This window comes from Mycetomoellerius zeteki, unplaced genomic scaffold (genome assembly GCF_001594055.1).
Source record: "Mycetomoellerius zeteki isolate Tzet28-1 unplaced genomic scaffold, Tzet1.0 scaffold149, whole genome shotgun sequence".
Classification (NCBI taxonomy): Eukaryota; Metazoa; Arthropoda; class Insecta; order Hymenoptera; family Formicidae; genus Mycetomoellerius; species Mycetomoellerius zeteki.
Window position 1 is genome coordinate 3,262,810 of NW_017256436.1, and position 22,563 is coordinate 3,285,372.

The 22,563-nt window shown below is 33.7% G+C and overlaps 1 protein-coding gene across 1 annotated transcript in view; it reads right to left on the reverse strand.

The window, feature by feature from the left end:
- The window catches only part of LOC108720301 (uncharacterized), a 105,631-nt gene that overhangs the window by 58,834 nt on the left and 24,234 nt on the right, over positions 1-22,563 (reverse strand). Inside the window, 1 exon segment of the mRNA XM_018444219.1 lies at positions 419-564. Coding sequence (XP_018299721.1) covers positions 419-563 — 145 coding nt within the window. The 5' untranslated portion in view covers position 564.

Genomic DNA, 22,563 nt, shown 5'->3' on the forward strand with positions numbered 1-22,563 from the left:
AAGAAGTTTATTCTTCGCCTATTCAATCAGAGCAACATTTGAGAAATCGTATCGTAGCTGCAGCGAACAGAATATCGCAAGAACAGTGCCTGGCTGCTACAAGAGCCGTGTTTGACAGATGCAATGCTTGTATTGCTGCAAGAGGTGCACATTTCGAACAAAATCTTCATTAAAAAGTTTATAAATAAAATAATTAAAATAATAAATTAAATATATTTTTTTCTTTTTTCGTGATTTCCTGCGAAACAAAGCAAAAAGGAGCATATGTCTATAGGACTTTTTTTCTTAGTTTTTTACTCCTCTACACGCTCCCGAAGTTTTGCCATTTAATTTGGAAACACCCTGTATAATAGAAATATTTCATCACGGATAATGCCGTGGATTGTATATATTAGAATACGTAATCTATTTTACTTACTTGAAAGAAAAAGATCCTGGAGGGCCTGGGCTGCTTGGCAGAGGAGAGCCCACGTTTCTGCAGCAGCAAGTCCTGTGCCTCGCAGGGTAAGGACATCCCCTGCCACTACTGCGAGTCCTGGGCCCCCGGTCACATCTGTCGGCATTCTATAAGCAAGAAAATATTTTTACCTGCTATTTTATAATTATTTTTAATTTAATTTATTGCGTACTTGTATGTAAACTACACAAATATTCGATAAAAAATTTAAGCACATACATTTTTATGTGAAATTTTTTAAATAGTTAAGGGAATCCTAAAGCGAAGCTCGAACTCCGACAAAATCACTAAATGTTGCTGTTTTTCCAGCGCATCGACATGTCTGTATATACTATCGCACCAACCTATCTCACGCAACCTATGATACATTCAGTCGCATATTCGTGTCAATTTTCGTATAACAAATTCGTCGCGATAAAGCGTTTAAGTCTAATTCTAAGAACTCGACGTTATTTGTTCCTGCAAATTACGTGTTTGTGGATCACTATTTTGTAAGTATAGGTTGGAAAACTTTCGTATCAAGCAAATGTTGTCACGACTTGACAGTTTGAAACGCCATGTTACACTAAGAAATGGTAAAAAATATATCAATTTCGAAATTTTTGGTCGTTCTCGGCATAAACTTCATCTCACAAACACGTATTAATGCGTATACTTTAATCCTGGAAAAGGATTTTCGAGAGAATCTGTGAAAGAGAAAAAAGTATTTGTTATACAAAAATTATATGATTTAGTCGATGATACAGGCGGCTTTAGGATCCCCTTAATGATAAATTTTATTTACGTAAAAATATGAAATGAAGATACACGAGATAGAATTTCGAATACTAGGACGACGATGTTTTGTTTTGTCTTATAGGATGAACATGCATAGAATCTGGGAAACAACACGATGGCAACGTGTTCCATAGCTCGTATCGCGAATAAACAAATGCAAACAAGCCGCCGTGTGCATATTGAAGGTATCGGGCTTGTTGCTTGCTCAGTCCCGTTTATATTAGCTCCTTTGTTCGATGTCACCTTGACGCATCGAATGAAGCGAATGAAGAATTATTTTACCTCCTGAGTAAAGATTACTCAGGTTTTTTTTTCATCACATGTCCAAACAGATACGTAGGTATACGTTTTCATTGCGATGAAAGTGTATTGCCTATATGATGAAATCTCGTTTATATCAAAATAATATCTTTGTTATCGGCAATTATCGCAGGTATAATTTTGGAGAACTCAATTTATTAAATTAGATAGAAATATACTTCTTACATAATTTTATTGTTTCCATCATATTGCTTTTTCTATCAATGTGTACATATTTGTACATTTCAAAGATGATTTCAAGAGAAAAAAATTATTATTACAAAATTCTTGTATAACTATTATCGCGTTGTAAAAGTAAAATCATAATATTATGAAAATAGAAAAGAATACTGGTTTGTAGTATTTCGTAAATTATATTTCTTCGGTTAAAATTGTTTTATTTTTCACACACACACACACAACACACACACACACACACACACACACACATTTTCTCTTTTTCTCATCCTTAGAATATAAGAAGAGAGCATCGAGATATGCGCAGATGTACCGTGAAAATCCTCGAGTTTTCTCACGGATTTATTTTTAATCAAATGTGTGATGCGATTCTTCTCTGTCTTTGGGTTCATATATAAATCTAATAACCACGCGAATTTCGACGTCATATGCACATCTCGAGGAACAATCAACAGATATACCGTCGTCAGAGAAAACAATAGACGTCAGTCCCGTTTTCAACTACGTTCTCCTCCGCGACTGCTCTTTCAAGCAGAGTAATCGCTATCGTTATCTGCCTTTCTCTGTTTCTCGCTGATTTCTGCTCCATCACATTATGAGAAGGGGACCTGTCTCGTACACGTTTGCGCGTCGCACAGGTCATGTTTGGATTGTATCAAAATTTTATCCACCACCTAATTATTGCGTCAAGCTGTTTAACATGAAAAGCAAATACATTCATAGACGTCTATTATATTCCAGTCTCATGAAAATCACAGAGGGCTTCAAAATTTTAGAGGTAATTTCAAAATTATGTCTATCTGGATTTAGGATAATTATATTATAATGATTAATAATAAAGAAAAGGTATTATGGCCAATGTAGATATAACGACTCCTCTTAATATCTTTGGTATTAGGTGGCGAATTCTAGTGATTATATAATTATAGAATTATTTGTTCAATAACTCGCCATTATATTATGACGCTAATATACCAATACACAATAATCAGCATTTATTATAACGCATTTTTACTTTTAAGCATTACAAAATGTTTTTAAGGTACATTTTAACATTTAATTACACGTACTTTCTCATTCTTCTCATACCTGAGTTTATTATCATACGAATATACAGTGAGTGCAAAAGTATTCGTACAAGGAAAATTTTTATGAAAAAAGCTTATTTGTAAAAAATAAACATTAATTAGCAACTTTATATCTAACTTTCTCGTGAATAGTGATTATCTTTGCTTACCGTATACTTTCTCCAATAAAATAAACGTTTGCGTATTATATCGAGAAGTTCGATGAACAGCGAGCACACGCACGAAAGTTTTAGATTATTGGGTTTCCCACGAAACTAGATTTCAGATAGTTCAGAGTCGATATATTCAGTCTCGCGAGCGTATTTCGGTCTCCTCTGTACTTTCTCGCACTTCTAACTTAGTCAGCTGCGATTGTCCTCTCTATTATGCGACAATCATGTCTGCAAGATTTCCGCTCGAAAAGCTGTTCTTCGTTTTTCAGCGCCATTTGAAATCAAGCAATACAGCTGCAGCAATTTCAATAAAGTTTTAATCTTCGGAGAAGTTTTGATATTATATTTTACGAATTGGCTAAAACAACAAAAGTAATCGAAGCTGTAAACTGTCCAAGCATGTATTAACTGTCGATATAATACTTCACTTTCGCGTGACATGAAGAAAATCTATCCTCGGAGTAAAACATCGTCTCTGGCGAATCCCAGTTTTATGAGACAAACCGCGTGAAATTCTTTGACCGTTCTCAATTCGTTCGCGATTGGTATGACTTTAATTGTAATTTGTTCCGTTGCACGACGGCTGTCAATTTACAGCGTATCTGTCTTTATTCGATCGAACATGAATATTCGTTCCGTACTGACGTGTATTACGCAATTCGCCAGCATTTCCCTATTCGGCGTGCGCGCAATACATATACACGCTATTTCAACTGCGCATGAACTTTATTCCATGAACTAAATTATAAATCAAACATAATCAACATAATAAAGCGAAGAAGGCCTTATTCCGTCAAAGTACCTAATAATATTTTTTGTGCGAATTTTACAATTTTCAGCTCAAGCAAACCGTGCATCGATTATTTGTCGAAATACAGTTTCAAAACCGACTAAACTGTAGCTGAATTATGTAATATCACCAATTAAATTGATAAGCAATTTAATATTAACATCAAACATAATCTTTGAAGTGTAATTTGTCTGTAGTAATTAGATGATAAATAGAGAGATGCACTTTGATCATACAACTGTCACGGTTATTTATAGCATCGATGAACACCTCGATTTAGCCTTCCGTTCCAGACGATCCATTCCGCGATTGAGAACTATCTCGTATGTTGACATTGGTTTACGCATCTCTAGATATCTTTCGATCGTTTTTAATCAATGAACCATCGTGAAATATAGTGACTGCGCGATGATGAATATCCAAGTTCGTGCATCCTGCAGTTCAAAGTGTTAGATTGCATTGTGATAGAATTTATTACGGGGATATTGCCTCGCGCATTCGCGTTGCAACATCAATCATATTTTCACCTTTACCATTACTGGAGGCTTTTAAATTGATATTTCATTAATTATGACATGTATTGTTTTTTAATTTTTTTAGAGTTAATTGTTTTTCATTTAATTTTTATAAGTCTTTATATTGTTTACTCTTTTAACGAGCGTTTCCATGTTAAATTTGTTGGTAATACTGATTTATATTATACGCCATCTTTAACTTGGTTTTCTTGACTTATATATTATCTACGGCTTATTTAAATGTTGATCTCTTCAGTACTTTATATTCTAGCAAAGCTGTTTTTTCCGTGTAATGTTCTGATAATTAAATTCAGCATTAAAACTATAATTTAATGTAGAAAAAGAAAAGAAAAGCGCATACGTTATTCTTTTTTCGATTAAAATGATCCAAAACTTTGTTGTTTGAAAGTTTTTCCTCATTTTTATCCATGTCAACACTTGCCGAAAAGTTAGAGCGTCAGTTTGAAACTTTTGTTCTTCATTAATATCACTATTTGTGATCCTCTATGGCAAAAAAATTAATTTTCCGCGACAAATATTCCATTTCGCGAAGCCGGGAGTTAGTTTTCCGCGGAGTCAGCCGGCGCTAAAGGAAAACGTCGAGAGCAATTAACGAGCTAATTCGGATAACGGCGTCGAAGTCTCTGTCGTTGCTCAACGCATAAAGTCAATTATTAAAGAGAAAGATCAATAACTTTAAACTAGGCAAAATATTTTACTGAATACATCAACTAGGAAGGTATAGGGTTTAGGGGAAAGATTATGCAGGGATGATTATGTAAGGAGATAGGCATTTTTCAAGTACTTGGTATAAAACGTTATGGCGTGTGGGACTAAAATATGGGGATGGGAGAAGAGGGAAAGTCTCTGAAGAAGATTATGTTGGATTATGTAAGATGGATTTTCGGTATAGATTTCTACACGCCAAGGTATGGATAATGAGAGAGTTTGCTATAGACAAACTGAGGTTAGAACGGGGAATAAGGGCCATAAGATACGAGAGGAGGATTAAGAAAACAGACGAAGCTAGTATATTAAAGTGCTGTTGGAAAAAAAAAGAAAAAATACAAGTGGGAAGATTTATAGAGAAAGAGAAGGCTTTCGTAATAGGAATGGATAGGGTATCGGAGCTGTGGAATTATTTAATAGGGATAGTGACGAGAGTTTAAAAGAAGAAATAATTAAGAGGGAAAGGGATGCTCAAAGGGAAGATAGCAAGCTCAGGACAGCGAGATACAATAAAACGTACAGGGAGTTTGACATAGGGAATAGAAGTCCCAAATATCTAAGGAAGAAAAATTTGATTAAGGTAGGCATAGGACAGGGTGTAGGGAGGCTAGTGAAAATTAGGTGCGGAAATAAGGAAGAAGGAAATAAATACTGGTTAAGTGAGGAGAGGAGGAAATGTATATTTTGTAGAGTAGATACAGATTGCACGGAACGTTATGTTGATGAGTATCAGAAATAAGTAGCTGGTTTAAGGCTGGTACTAAGTGGGGACAGAAAGGAAATATGGAGTAGATTTTGGAGCGAGGAACTGGACTAAAAAAATGTGAGGTTCTAAGAAATTTAGAAAAAGAAAAGGAAAAGGAGATTAGGTATGGATAAACGAGTATGGTTGTTATATTTGTAAACCAAGGCTCTCTTCTTGGCAATGTAAGCTGAAGATAAATATTCTATTCTACAAATATATCTTTGTTTTTGTTCGATGTTTTACTAATGGATATTGGCAATTTTGTTTTAATGTATTTTGAAACTGATTTTTTTTTGTTAAATTTTAAATTTTAAATGTTTTAATATCGTAGAGCAGCTATCGGCTTTTTTATTTTGTTGTGTAATTCTTATTATTGTGTGGTATCATATTATTAGCGTTATATTTATTTTATAAGATTATAATTTTGATAAATATGCTATTTCTACCAAACACATGTAATTTATTTTATATTACATTCGATCGTTCCAAGTATTAAGTTATTCTCGACATACATTGCGGCAAACGTGCAACTATTCATGCAACTCGGTCACCTTTTATGCAACGCCCGAAGCAGAACAGCATTGAATTATGTAATATTCGAATTCAGTCGCACAAGTTGAAAGAGACAGCCTTGAGTGTTTTTGACAGACTTGATCATCCGATAACTGGTTTCAGCTAATGTGCATCGAATATTTCATTTGCCGTTACGTTTCATTGGTTGGCGTTATTAATTTAATTTTCATTACTGCCGTTTCATTACTGTTTCTAAACCGCCAAATCGTATTTTTCCGATGTCAGTAATATGTCGGAAACATTTGCAAAAGACAGACAAATGCGCGTGTAATAACCTTAATACATCCGTTATGAGTGATCACGGGGGGTAGGGCGTTAATTTTAATTAGCGAACAATCAGTATCAGTTAGCAACGACTGTGGTGGAAGTCACCATTCTGATTTCACGCGATTTAATCAGGGCGCCAATCGAACTGTACGGTGTACAATCATGCAGGAAGTCCCAATTCATGTTCGTAATCGAATCAGCGTGCATGCAACTTCGGCGTTTTCAAATCGAGAACGTCAATAGAACAATTTAATCGAGAAGCAGTCAAAAATATGATGCCTATATAACTGGCAGAGTAATTTAACCTGTATAGAGAATCGATTTTCGACAAAACCGAACGGTTCATCGGCTATTCATGAATTGCGCGGAGCGAAATCGGTGCTTATGATGCGCCTATCACTGATGGAACGCTACGCATAATCTCAATCTGTGTCTGCCTACGATCGCGTGCATTCCTATACCCACCTTACACATTGTCGATCGGTGCGTCATAGCGCGGCGACGTTCGCGCTGTGATGATCTCGTGCGGTGCGAAAGCATGCGCCCGAGTACCCGGCAGGTAGTAAACGAGGCAGGAGACCCCGACGAGGAACAGGAAAAACAGGAACACGAGGTCGAACATCAGCAGAGAGTTCAAGGTCATCAGCTGCATCGTGCGCGTACAACTTGCTCCACCATTACACGCGTGCACCCACGCACCAGCAAACCCGTCGACGTCTACTACCACCACCACATACTACCTCCTTACTTCATCACGCGTCTCGACGTTCGACGTATTCCTGTTTGCACGAGCGAAACTCTTCACACGAGCCTCGACTTTTGGCGTTTTTGACTATGATAAAAGCGATTTCGCTCAGACCGCGAGCGCGCGACGATCAGTAATTTTTTATGATCATTTGTATGAAACTGTATTACGTCATACATAAATTTCGCGAGCTTTGTAAAGTTTATGAAAACATATCACATTTGTAAATCAATACAAGGAAAAGAATGTATAACTGCGTGAAAAAATTGGCTCGTATTTAAAAGGAAAATATCGGTTTTTGTTCCATTTGATTACATCGCTGTTGATATTTGCGCTGCTAAAATAAAATGCTTTGATGCAATAGTCCTTTTTATATACTTGCCGTAACGCAAGCAGAAAGCAATTAGTTGGTAATTAAAAATGTACCGAAACAACGAGACGATAAAAGTTGTAGATTTTTTGTTTCTTTCTTTTACGATGGAGTTTCGAAAACCTTTTTGAAAATCGAATTGCGGCATTTATGCGACCGATGATGGCGAGAACATGCCAGCACGACCGTGATAATTGAATTTCTCGCGAATTATTATCGAAAGTTATCAAAGCCAACGGCGCCAGAATTGTCGGGTCGCGCGTACTCCCATCGATAGGAATGTACGTGGCGATATCAGCGATTATAGATAGTACTTTCGTACTGAAATGAGCGCGGAATAATTAGCCTCATTATCGATTCCATTTATCTACGCGCATTCCGCCACTCACATAGTGATCTACGTCATTTCAGTGGAATTATCATTGATTCCTTTGAATCATGTGGAATCCGCGTGCAATTTGTTTCATTCCGCGCAAGTCTCGACGGCAATCGTAATCAATGATAATTTAATAAAGATGAGCAATTGTGCAAACTTGTCAAATTCATTATAGCTTTTCTGATTTTCCTTTATTTATCAATGATATATTTATAGAACAAATGTTATTATACAATGTTTTGCTAAAATTTCTCTGAGTATAGAGACAAGGTTCATAAAGCGTCCTATTAAAAGTGTGTCCTATTAAAAAGAAATATGACATTTAACGTTTTTTTTTCTTTTTAATAGGACACAGCTTTACGAACCTTCTCTCTGTACCCAGAGAAAAACATATATAGTAATGGGGTAACTATAAAAATGACAAACTATACAAGTTTTATATGTAGAATTAATATATACGAGTATACATAGTTGAATATATTTTTATAATTGTTGTAACTATAAAATAGTTTATTCAATTATATATATATATATGTGTACATTAATTAAATACAGATTGCTCCCTTACTTCAAAAGTGACAATTAAAAAAATGTGGTTTCAAATCATTAAAAGTGAATTAACTTAACTTCATAAAAAAATCATCAAAATCGTCATAACTAAAAAAAATTTTTTTTAATTTTCATAATTTAAAAAGAATTCTTTTAAATAAGCTGTGTGTGTGCGAGAGAGAGAGAGAGAGAGAGAGAGAGAGACAGAGAAGTGATAAAAATTAGGGATGCATCGGATCGTAAAATTACCGGATATCAAATATCCGGTATCCGGTCGGATATCCGAGAAAGACGAAAAGAAATTTCGTCGAGTTGGATATCCGACATTTTCCGAATATCTGATTGGATTTCAGGAAACTGTCTTCTAAAAAAAAAAACCAAAAGAAGAGCTATAGAGAAAAAATTGTATTTTGCAACAATAAGATATTAATATGGTATTATGAATATGCATACTCATTTCTAAAACATTTATATAATAACAAATTAACAATTTAATGATATAAAATTTCAACCGGATATATATTCCTAGATACTAATAATTCCGGCTATCCGGTCGGATAGTAAAAAAAGTGCCGGATAATACCGAATATCGGATACTTTCCGGATATTTGATGAATCTCTAATAAAAGTATTTGATCATGTCAAAAATATATTCTCTTTACTAATATTATTTGATTAGTCAATAATTTTCGGTCAAGTTGAAAAATAGTTTTTCTTTGCTGGGGGGAAACGCTTAATTTTTTTAGTTATTTTGACGTAAGAAAACCTTTTGCCACCTTTATAATTGCTACTACTATTTCTTTCTCTAAGTGTGCAATTCCATTAACTGGATTTATTCGAACGAGATTTAACACTTTCGTCTAACTCGTCATCGACTTTATTTTAACCTCTGTTCATTGAATGGATACTCGACTGTGAGAATATGAGCTCTATCTCGAAATAATTGCCACTAGATCCTCTCGAGAAACGGCAAATCGAAAGCAGCGCTCGAAAATCATTTAAACGTACATACATCTGAAAGAGACAGAAGAATCGGCGACCTTCCTAAACACAATAGCCACGAGCTATTGGTTGCAGCGTTAGCAATACGGCGGAAAGAGGAACGGTTTAAGCACAGAAAACGCGTGACACAAGCAGACCGATCGATTGACGAATCGCAATTCTGCGCTCGAAGCATAATTCACATCGAGAAGATAGGTACTTAAAAATTATGGAGTGCACTTTACGGAACAAAACGCAGAATGAGGCAACATTACTTGCATTCAACGAGATTTACGAAGAAGTTATATGTTAATTGTATACATTTTATATAAGTAATTAAGTAGAGAATATTTCAATTTATTATTTTTTCATATCTGCGAGATTTTTTATTTGAGGAGATTATTTTTAAATTTAATTTAATTTAGGCCTTTTTTTTATTGAATGACCAATCACGGATAAAAGATTACCCGCATCGGAGTATCTGCACGTACGCGGCTGAGTGATTTTCCAGTTACGCAAATTTTCCAGTATCCGCCGGTCCATTCAGTCGGTCTCGCCAACGCGACGCGTCGACTACCGGCGGAAATTTACGGGATGACATAATTTCCGTGCAGCCCGATGCCCGCCCAAAAAGGCGAGCCTCATCTTTGTGTCAGTCGCTCGTCCGATCGTTGAATATCCGAGAAAATTCATAAATCATCGACTGCGGAAATATGAAGGTCATAGATCGATATGGGAAGCTATTTTGAATTCTTTACCTCCAATACTAAATTTTTCACGTTGTATTTGTTATCACTCGTCGCGAATTTTCACAAATAGAAATCAGAAATATTTGCCTATCGCATTATGTATCTTGAAACGCTTCAAGAAATAAATTTACACAATTTTTATTTTTATTTCCCAATTATTATAGTCATACATCAATATAACCAAATTAATTGTCTTGAGTCTAATTTGCCCTTAACTTTTTGCAACAGATTTATTAAGGATTACCAATTGTCAAAGATTTTTATGTAGAAATGTTTGCAAAAAGGAATCTCGAAAACATCACAAACGAGTTTACGAAAATTGTCTTTTTTTTATATTTTCTTTGTTACTATAATTAAATCTGTCTAGCTTTAGTCTTTAGGTATCTTTAAACAACGTAATACCTTTTGTAATTTACAAAATGGAAAAGTAGCAATCGAGTCGCACTTCAAAGCGGCTCAGACGTACTATTAAGTAGGGACGGTAGTCACACGGACGGGCAGAAAGGGGAACAGAAAATAAATCTACCTCTCTTTGCCAATACGACGGTCTGTGAGGAAATAAAAGAAGTAATAAAATTATTCCATCAGTGGATTTAACTTTTCTCCAGGACTTAATCCGCGTAGATCAGACGGAGCATTCTTAATTTGAACTTCTTTCTGAAAGGAGCAGCTTTCTTCTTTCCGCGCGACTGTTCAGCAAAAATCCGAAGATTTTTCTCATGAAGAAGATTCGTGATATCGGTATTGCGTCTGCGATAAACATAAGAAGCGAAAACGGGAAATGTCATGTGCGTTCGCCAGCTGTTGCGTATTTTAAAGCTCAAAAGCGTAACGCGCGTGTTTCACGGTGTGACACGTGCTCCGTTGCATAGCATCTCGATAAATGGGCCACTGCTATGCAACAGAATAGATTGCATCATGATACTCGAAAATGATGGTCTTTGTTCGCCATGTCAGCCTATCAATTTCCTTGTTTACGGAAAAGGAAAGCAAAATGATTAATCCTAGAACTATCTATGATGAAAAGACATACCTTTTCGAAACTTTTCTAAATTATTTATTAAAGGTAATTAATTTAAGGAAAATTTTGAATTTCTGTCATTATTCCCAAATTTTTTAAATATAACATAATGATCACGTTAAAAAGAAAATTATACATATATGGTATTAAAAAACGATTGCAATTATTACAGACAGCCATATCTAAGATATAGCGATTTTTGTATTAATATATTTCCTTAGATTATTTTTTGTATAAAAATAAATAACGTAGATGATTTATTATGACTTTGGATATATTGTTGTGGTAACCCGCATTAAGATGTCACTCTACTGAGTTTAACGTATTCATTGAATGATTAATACATCACAATGACACGTAGAATACCGCTACCGGACAATTATGCTTGATCGAGTGCAGAAATAAAATCTTTCGTTTCTTAATGTTGATTTTTACATTGGAGACGTTTATGCGAGGACCGTGCATGTCCAACATAAATGTACTTAACGAAAAGAGAAAGTCATTCATGTAAATATAAGTGCAGTTCTATAACGGCGTTCATTTGAAGCTAAACCGGAAACCTTTTATTTCTATTGGAATTTATTTAATGTACCGAGAAAGTGGATTAATTTTCTCAGTAATGATAATGTGACCTTAAATGCATTTTCTTCGCCGGCGCGAATTCTCGCAAGTTCAACACAATGTCCCAATAGTTTCTCTCCTTCTCGCCTTTCGCGATGGGAATATTTCGAACCGATAGAATCCCAGTGGGATTTATGCTAATTTCAAGATCAGGTACGGCATAGATTGCGTGGTAAATGACGTGTGAAAGGACTAGATAGAAAACGTTGTAATGTACGATATTGGGTTTTGCAGCAAACGCGGCTTTAAAGCGCGCGAAAATAGGACGAATAACAGCGACCGATGATACCTGATGAAAAGGTCCCCGGTGGCATCCTCCTTTTTTCCTTTTTCCCTACTTTTCCTACTTCTCGAAGAAATTCGCTGGATATCGAACAAAGGTGGAGAGAAGGATGAGTACAGAATGGTCTACGTCGCTACTGAGTAGTTGCGACAGATATAGACCATGAGATAAACGACGTATTACCGGTATAAAGCAACTTCCTCGACGCACGGCGACAGCTATACCTGTCAGCGTGATGTACCACTGCACTCGTATCTTTCCCATAGCCTCTTTTCTCGATCCAATTCAACGAATCTGTGGAGTAGGTACGTGCGTTACACAAAGCATGGGATATGCGTTAGAACGTGTACGTGGAATACGATGAGATCGCGCCAATACCGAAACGTGAAAATACGACAGAAATCTCAGAAAAAAGAGCAAAAGCAGAAAAAGAATGAATTGACTGGAAAGTGCGAATTGAATTTTCGTAAAATTTCAATATTGTAGCGCAACGTGTAACATACATAGATAAGAGATAAATTGGATAATAACGCTGTTCGATGAAGTCACTTTTTTTTTCTCTCCGAAGTGCCACATTCCGAAGATTTTTTTGTATTGAACGCCATATCGTTGATAGAATTTACGTAGCACGACGAGATTTTAAGTAAATTGAGGTGAAATGGAAAAAGATGACGATTTTAGCGATTTTGACGATTTTCAACATTTTTCACAGCAAAACAAAATCTTTTTCTAAATAAACACAGTATCTAAAAATATAATTCAATAGCTTTTAAATAAATTTTAATTCTTGATTATACAATAAAAATCGTCAAAATTTTCATGTTTTGTCTACTTCAACTCAATTTACTCAAAATCCTGACATGCTACGCAGATTCTACCAACGGTATCGTGTTCAACACAAAAAATATCTTCAGGGTATGGCACTTCAAAGGGAAAAAAAGCAATTTTTGTTAAACCGTGTAATTATAAAGAAAGTTTAAAATTTAGACAGTCATAACTGAATAAAAATAAGTTGTATACGATCATGAACTAAAATTTATTTAAAAGCTCTTATGTGTGAATTATATTTTTAAATGCCGTAAATTTTATTTAGAAACAACTTTTTTGCCATAAAAAATGTTGAAAATTGTCATGAACGCGTTATATATTATGATATTTCGGAAAGAATTTAGGTATTGGACAATGTAACGAACAAAGCTTCATTGTAAATAACGATGTATAGGTATAAGAAACATATAGATTTATTGTTTTGTTTTATTTAAATTACGACAGTGAGCATCGTAATTTTCTTTATCAGCAAAATCTGAAGTCAAAATTGCCGAAGCGAAAATCCAATCGGCCATAATCGGATCGGTGTGATATCAGATATGTAAACGCGAATTTCCCCTCTCTCTCTTGATTACCTAACCTTCCGTTATTTGTAACGATGCGGCAATCGCATATTCATTAGGTGCATTGCATTTATCTCGCACTTTGTGTAATCATTGCATCATTACGCAGCTGTTGAATTTGATACCAATTGATCGTGATTTTAGCGGTCTAATTTGATAATTCGATACGCATCATGTGTGAAAAGTTATGTGTTTTACGTGCGTGACGACACGTGCGCTGACTTTGATTTTGTCGTTTAATGGACCATTCAATTTTCACGACGCGACGGTCCAGTCTGGATTTTATTAAACGGCTTTCTGATGGTCATGTTTTTCTTTCTTCTTTTGGCTTTCAGTTCTTACGCTTCGGTGAGTCTACCTCCGACAAACACGCGTCGGCGATAAAAGCAGCGTTTTCCGCAACTGAGGTTTTTCTTGGGAACGATGGTAACACGATCGCGTGTTTTGCAGTTTTCAACGCACAAATCAGTTTGAATTATTACTCGCTTATGCTAATCTGTATGAAAAGAGTATTTAATTTAAAACAAAATTTGATAATATTGCGCTAATTACATATTGTGCAACTAATAATATGTATAATAAAAATATAATTTAAAAAAACTTAATTTATTGGACAAAGATCAAATATCATCTTTAAGCGTTAACGTTAAAAAAAATTATTTATCGAAGTTGTTACAGTTATACAGATTTATATAAAATCAAAAAATTACAACAAATATACAATATATAATTTATTGTAGCTTGATTAAACAATTTCGTAATTTGTAATTTAATTTTTTTCTCCCTTTCTTTTTCTAAAAGCTTAACACGCGTTGAATACGTAAAAACTTTCGGTAGAGGTACACAAAAAGGATCCAATATAAATTTGTCTACAATAAAATTATTCTCAATCGTAGCACGATGAAATTTTCAACTTTTGGTTGGACAAAATTACACTCGACGACAAGAAGAAAATTTTCACATGAGACGTCCGGTCTCTCCGCGTCACGATTAAACATGAGTACATCTTGGGCGGTCACAGTTGCAGAAACGAACATAGAAAAATGGCTGACGTACACGGTGCGCGAACGCGTTAAACGAACCGCGACATCATAATTTCCAGCGGATCGCGATAATTTAATTTCGCCGGAATGAAAAATAGCGCGCCTTCACAAAGTAGACCGACCTTGCGCGAGGAATTACATCGTGCATTCGCGCCAGGAGTGTGGGACCCCGGCGCGGGCGTTCCATAAGTCGCTAAACTGGGAAGTAACCCGAATTCCTTATCGAATTTCCAGTACATTATTCCTCATGGAAAATTACAATTCGCATAGCAGAAATATGAGTCATATTAATGGTTTGTAATAGAACGACAGAAATTACTAGTAGCATCGACAATGTGCGCGAACACGAAATAGGATAGCTTTAGGAACAGCTGTCATGATGTAAGTACATGTGTGAGTCTAGCGTACCATTACATACATATTTGATATGCTATAAAGAAATACGAGAGAAGCTATATTTTTATTAAAATTCCTTATTTTAAAAAAATTCTTTATTCTTTTTTAAATTCTGTAATTATATTTATACTAAAATTTGTGAGATAAGTCTATTTAAAAAAGTGATTGTACCTCATTTTTTAAATCTAAATTAGATTATTAATTCTTTTTTATTTGAAATGAACGATTAATTCTTTTTCGGCATGCTTTTTATGCACGTAAATTGTCTGTGATTTGATTTTTTATTTCGTTTGTGGAGTTCTATTCTGCTGTCTAATATACACACATACACATATATGTTCAAAAACCGATAAAATAGATTTTATTTTTTATTCTGACGTTGAACTGGCAACAAATCCTGTTTCACGTGAGAATATTTTTCTTTGTTTTGTGTCACAATCGACTCGCAATGAAGTTTTTACTGTAACTTTTTTCGCGCCAAAATTGGCTTGATAATTAATCCGAAATAACGAATTCTCTCTTATAAATTACACATTGAAATCTCGCGCGTCTGCAGCGTCGTGCAGCAATAATCTTTTCTTTCGCTTTTATTTAGTTTCAAAATCTTTTATCGCTTCCTCTCAGTTTCTAACACGGCCGCAAATTGGATTTCTTACCAACGTGGAATTCATTCTGTCGCCATGACCATGTATCGCTTTTGTCAGCTGTTTCTATATTACGTGCTTTTTCATCCGATTATGCTGATAAAGTCTCACCTCCCAAATTCGATATTTTAGAATTCTTTTTTTAGAATAGAAAAACTCTTGTATCCAAAAACCTATCTAAATTTCAGAATAATTAATGATGAAAACTTGTCGGAAATTTACCCATATTTCTCTCAGACGGCATTTTTATGTATACACAACCGTAACTCGTTAAGGGAAGGAGTTGAAAGAAGTCTGGCGTCTCGTGTGGGATTAAAAGACCAAAAAAGAGAAAAAAAATGAAGACTCGTGCAAATTGCGCGCAATGGCGTAACCATGTACATACATCATTAAAGCCAGTTGAATCTTCCAAGTAGAAGTTAGCCAATATGTCTGGGATAAAAATTTTAATTTACGAAGAATGTCTATTCGTACACACAGACCTTTCTTTTGGCCACTTGCTAAATATCATAACAGTTCTTACTTTCCTTTATTTTCTTTTAAGCATTTGTTGAAAGAAAAGAGTCTACGACTGCCGATAGAAAATAATACAGCGTGTTGATGTTTTTGCTCAATTGCGCGTAAACTTTTATCGAGAAAAATGGAAGAGACGTCACGATGTTTCCGGTTACGATAGTTGTGCAGAGTGGATGGGAATTTAGGAGAATCGCCTTCCATAGTAATCGTCCTCTGCGGAAATGGTGTGATTTATAGAAGAACATTCTATTCAAGGGTGATATGGTGCGAAAATAATTTTGTCATTTTTATCCTGGAGTTCTTTCTTCGGAGAAACGAAATATTAATTAATATTATTATTTAATTAATTTTTATTATCTCACCATATAGAATACCGTAACATATTGTGCATTTAGATTAGACGTGGAAAAGTAAGCTGCGGGGCCAAGTAAGCTTCTCTTTTTCCTTTGACTAACAATTAAAAATAACCTGCTTACCATCATTAATAATTAATAATTAATATGAATTTGAATATAAAAAGGTTAATTATTTTTACGTCAAACATTGTTGAAAACACGAGGTCAAACAAGTTTGAACGTAATTATTAATAATTTTATTTTAGAAATGTCGAGCGTAATAGATAATTTTTATTTATTGCACAACCTTCGAAAATTTTTGAAGAAGACGAATTGTATACGAAAATCTTTTGCTGTTATGCACGAAAGTGACAGGAAATGATTATGCGACTTATATCAGGAAGTAAATATCGCGGGATATCGTCGTCACATTGCTCTTCGTGACGCGATTCATCTTCTTTTAAAGGGAATGACTCGCAAATGGTAGAAAGTGAATAGTATAAGAGAATAAAAAGGATTTGAGTGGAAGAGAGAGTATTTATGTTCTGAATGCGAGTTTATCTTTCCTATTTTTATACATAATTATAGATATTTTATCACATTTTGACATTAAAAAATTTATTTTAAAAGTTAATTAGTTTAATAAATAATGTTATTATTTTTTATTTCTAGAATCAAAGTTTCGACGAAAATAACGTAATCTTTTGTAGTTCCTAATTACGGATTTATTTCTTCTTTTACGAAAGAATTAAGTTTAGAGAGAAAAACAAACTTCCTTGGTCATTTTTCTCAATTTTGTAATTTTAATAATACATTTCAGTCGAACAAAAGAAACTTAAAGAATTATGAAAAAAACCGTATACTCTACTTTGGAAATGCATTTATAAAGGTTTAAGTAACATCATCATCGAATTTGGTTTCTTGAAACTATAGATGAAACCTTTGCCACCGGGTAGGTATGACAGTAGTGAAACATGATGAAAGAAAAAGGAGAATAATTCTTTCTACTGGAGCTTCATTAAAGACGCAATCGACTTGCCGGTTTTAATGAGGTATGACGACCAATGAGGCCGCGAACGAAGAGCTTCCGGATTTCGTTCACAGACATCTTATTTACTTCCTTTGTAGCAGTTTGCAAATTATGTAATTGTATTAATAACCTCGTTTCTCCTCGAAGAACTTTTCATGTTTTCAGAATCATTCAGAATTTTTCTGTATCATCTACGAGAATTTGTCTATGAAATTTATGTCCTAGAAAAAATGTCATGCACAATTATAAAGAGAAGGTTGCGGAAAAAACATTTTTTACATGCAAATTAAACATGTATTCGCGATACGCTTATATGCGTTTATTTGCAATACGCTGTTAATAAAATTTTTAATTTAATTTTTTCACTGCCCTTCTCACACAAGAACCCAATTACTTGTTTTAATTAATTAATTACGAGCTCTTTCATTTTGTGTAAATGGTAGTATATATTCAGTAGTGTTTAAATAACAATTCGTTGGAAATACGAATGTTTCCAGTCAATGAATCAACATGTCCAAAGCAAGTCGTGCGAAATATCATTAATACGAAAGTTTAATGTTATTATGTTTCATTACTGTTTTGGACCGTTATAAAGAGGTTATGCTACATTGAATTAGCGAACACAAAACAACTCTTTTATGCTGTTATTGTTAGTCGATACGAATATTGTCAATATGTACAAAATTCTAGTATTATTACTCAATATAATTCGCATATTTAATTCACTTAATAATATGAATCGAGATAAATTAAAATCCAAATTGCCGATATAAATTTGATTAACATTACTGTATGAGAAAGGAAATTTCTTAAAGGAAATTGTACGATGAAATATTAACATTACTAGCTGTAATATTGATTATGTCGAGGTATAATGCGTTTGCTTGAAACTAATTAAAGTTAAGGAACAAAGGAAGAATTTTGCGTAATAAACATACCACTGTTTCTCGATCGCATAACCTGTTTTCTCCCATTTTTACTCATCATTATATTACGAATTTACTTTTGCAATTCCACCCTAAAAGATGTTACTTTTATAAAAATTGTAAATGTGATGAATGTCAGATTTAACAAATCTAAACATTTTTTATAATTTATGAAAAAAAGATTCAAAGTTACAAAAATTCATTTTTTTGATCATATTAATATCAATTTATTGAATTCTTTGTTTTTTTATTTGAATATTATAAGTTATAAAGCTTGTTGGCACAGTTTTCACAATTTCGGCATTAGATTTTTTAAAGAAATAATTATGATTAAGATATACTAATATGATAGAGAGAACTTTTTTTTTTACATTTTCGTACTAATAATGGTTCTATGTATAATTTCTTTACAACTATATAAATAAAATACGAATATACTACATTTTTTGTAGTTAACTTGGCCCGATATGTGGAATAAATTGACATACATATCATGGTATTAGTTGCCTTTATGATAGACTCTATATTAAATTAACAAAAAAAGTAATAGAAATAAAAATTAGATAGTAGATGCGTACACACACACAACTTCTTATTAAAAATTATATTTTTTCAAGTTATTTTGTAATCATCAAACAGCAAAATGTTGTTACAGAAAAACAAATATATGTAAATTATTTCTATCTTATTTTATTATAGAAATATCAAATATAAAATGTTTTGTCAGAGTTAAGTTGTAATTAAATGTTCACACGTGCGGTACAATATGTGTCAACCTAATCTTTTTTTATATATGAGCCAACGTACCTCACCCCTGGACACGTCTGATTTTTATCATTTTATTATAACAAATTACCATTATTACTCAAAATAACATGTCGTATACTAATAGACACTTTTCTTTTGACTAATAAACTTAGATTTACTTTTTCAAGCCGAAGATATTAATACGAAATTATGAAATGCTAAAAAATTTACTTGCCTCCTCTTGAATCAGATTTTTCTCTTTTTTTATTGTAATACTTGTCTGATTTAAATAAAACTTAGGGAAAAATATCTACGTTATAAAAGAAATATTTTGCATTAACTTTTCCATTGTTTCTTTCATCATAAACACATAAATGAACGCAATGCCAACTTGTTTCTTGTGCCGAGTTCTGGGGTCTTCCCTATTAGTTTAAAATTTCGTGGAAAAATTATTTTAGAGAAAATCGATTGTTTGATAAGAAAAAAAGATCATACAAGAAAGGCTTAAATAAGATTGAATGTCTCTTGTAAATGATAATTTATATTAATGTCCGTCATTTAAATTTTCGATGTTATTTTTACGCAGTTTTCTATATTTTTCCGATATTTTCCGCAGTTTCACACTCACGCATTCCCCGTATAAATATCCGCGATTACTACATTCTATTGCACGAACATTGCGTAGGAGTACCGCCAGTTGTGTGATATTACGGAAATATTGTGCGATTCAGTACGATAGATATAGTCATCCGGTTTTATCACGCCCGCGCATCATTTTGGACTTCTAGTGAAGAATTGTTCACTTGTAATGACGCCGAACTTTGAACTTTATACTGATTGTGAGAAATTAATTTAGTCTGTAGTGGACATGAAGCCGGAAACGGTATAATTTAAATAATGAAAATGCCTATATTCGATGTTAATTCACGTGAACAGAATTTAGTCATGATTACTGAAATTACATCTTCTTTCTTCAATTTTCAATTTAATCTAAATAATTTTTGATAGACGTATAATATATATATATATATATAAATTAACGAATTGTTAACGAATATGTTAACGAATTAGATCATATATCTTTTATTGTTCCTTTTCTTTTCTAATATGAAAGATGAACTTTGTAAATTTTACGAGAACTATGGTATATGAGTTGTTATTATGTTATATACATATATATAATGTATATTATATATATATAAATATAATTATATATATATAAATATATATAATAAATATACACACATATATATACATTATTTATTTATATATAATTCTCTAAAAATCATTCTACGTATTATTCTGTTATCAATCATTCTATTATCAAAAGTTTCATGAAATTTTTGATCGATGAACATGTGATAAAGTTAGAACTTGTCTATTATATAATTTATTCGTAAATCCAAACCGCGAGTTTGAAGAATAGAAATTGTGGACGGAGCTCCACGTGGTATCGAACTTCTAATCAGAATCGTTACGCTCACGCAACGTTGAAATACTTCGACGCACTGAAGAAGACTTAGAGATGATTATCTGCATTTTCAATACTTCGTCACCGATCACCATTGATCGCACTTTGACAAGCGATAACTTTTTTCTCTTTTAGTGCAAACTAAGCGCGAATCGAAGTAAGCGCGACGAGGGGATAAAAGCTCTACAAAAATCAACCTTTCCGAGTTTCAAACAAAGCCGGTCTCAATCGGCAGTCAATCACGATCTCGCGTTAATCGATTTCTTTGCGAGACTTTTCTCGGCGGATACAATTTCTCGCGGTCTCGTAGCTAGGGTTGCTTGCAACGTGAATGCTAGATGAATACTGAGGTACGTCACATCGGGCGCCGGGTTTCAACCCCCTTCTACGTGTGCTTCTCATCCCTCTTCCGGTTCCCGTTACCATCCCCCCGCTCCACTCCTTCATCAGACGCGCATCCACCCACGCAACTGTTGCGCCCCCGCCCGATTCTGATCATTCCTCAGCATTTCGCCGACCATCCAGCGAGCGCATGGTGGCGAGAATCGAACCACGTGGACAATCGATCGCAATCGCGATCGTGTTCGCGCATTAAAATATTCATGCAGATTGTATTTAGTTAAATGTGATTAATTATATCGATTTTTTCAACAGCTAGGACTGTCATTAATAAAGTTAACAGCGATATCGCTGCTTAAAGAAATTAATTAAATATATCGACCTTTCGACATTTCAAGTAAGTTCGTAATGCCGTTATAAATTTGATTAAATCGTCACTTTTAGAGCGATAAATGATCTCAGAGGCGGGCGACTGATACTTACAATTTAATTAATTAACTGCCGGCTGTAAAATCTGGACTAAATAGTTGCCGATTAGGCACAATGAAAAATGGACGTAGTTGTTTTGTAATATTAAGTAAACTTTTTAACTTTTGACAAGTTGGGAGTTAAAATTTCTAACACTTTGGTTTTTTCGCACTATAACGTCTCCAACAGACTGAATCTTACTTTAGTTAGCACTAAATCTGTCTTAATTGCTTAGATCAGAACTTCTGACTCGCGATTCACCTTAATTAAGACGTAATAGACGCGTATCGGCAATCAACTCTCGAGATGTACATGGGTTGTCGATCTCTCCGTAATTAGACGAACGATTCACCTGCATTTATTACTTTTTTCACAGTAATATTAACAGTTATTTTGTTATTCAGTAAATTATTTTGTACTTGCAAAGTAATATAAATCAATGTAAAGAATGGATCATTAATATTAAAACACGTATTTCTTGTTCGTAGATTTTAGATCTTATTTTTTTATCACTTCTTAACATATTTTATTTATTAATGATAACAGTTATCTTTATTTGTTTATATTTATTATAAAGAAGAAACATGATCATTTATTTAATTAACATATGTGTGTGTGTGTGTGTTACTTTTGTAAATAATACTCTTCTGTAATAATTTTCTGTACTGCAATTATGTTAGATAATCGAAATTGATAGTGCTAATATATATATACATATATATATATATTATATATACTATATATATATATATCGTACCAGATCGATAATAATTATTTTAAAAACTCGATATTTTTTTTTATCAGTTTGAGCAATTTAGATTATGTTTTTAAAGAAAAATATAAACGATATCGTGTCAAGATGATATGCGATAAACGAGAACAATTATTTAAAAAACATACAAGTACAAATTTATGAAAATGTGTTAATCGATTTCTCGTCGAGCGCGATCAAAAAAGCCGGGAATAAGTTA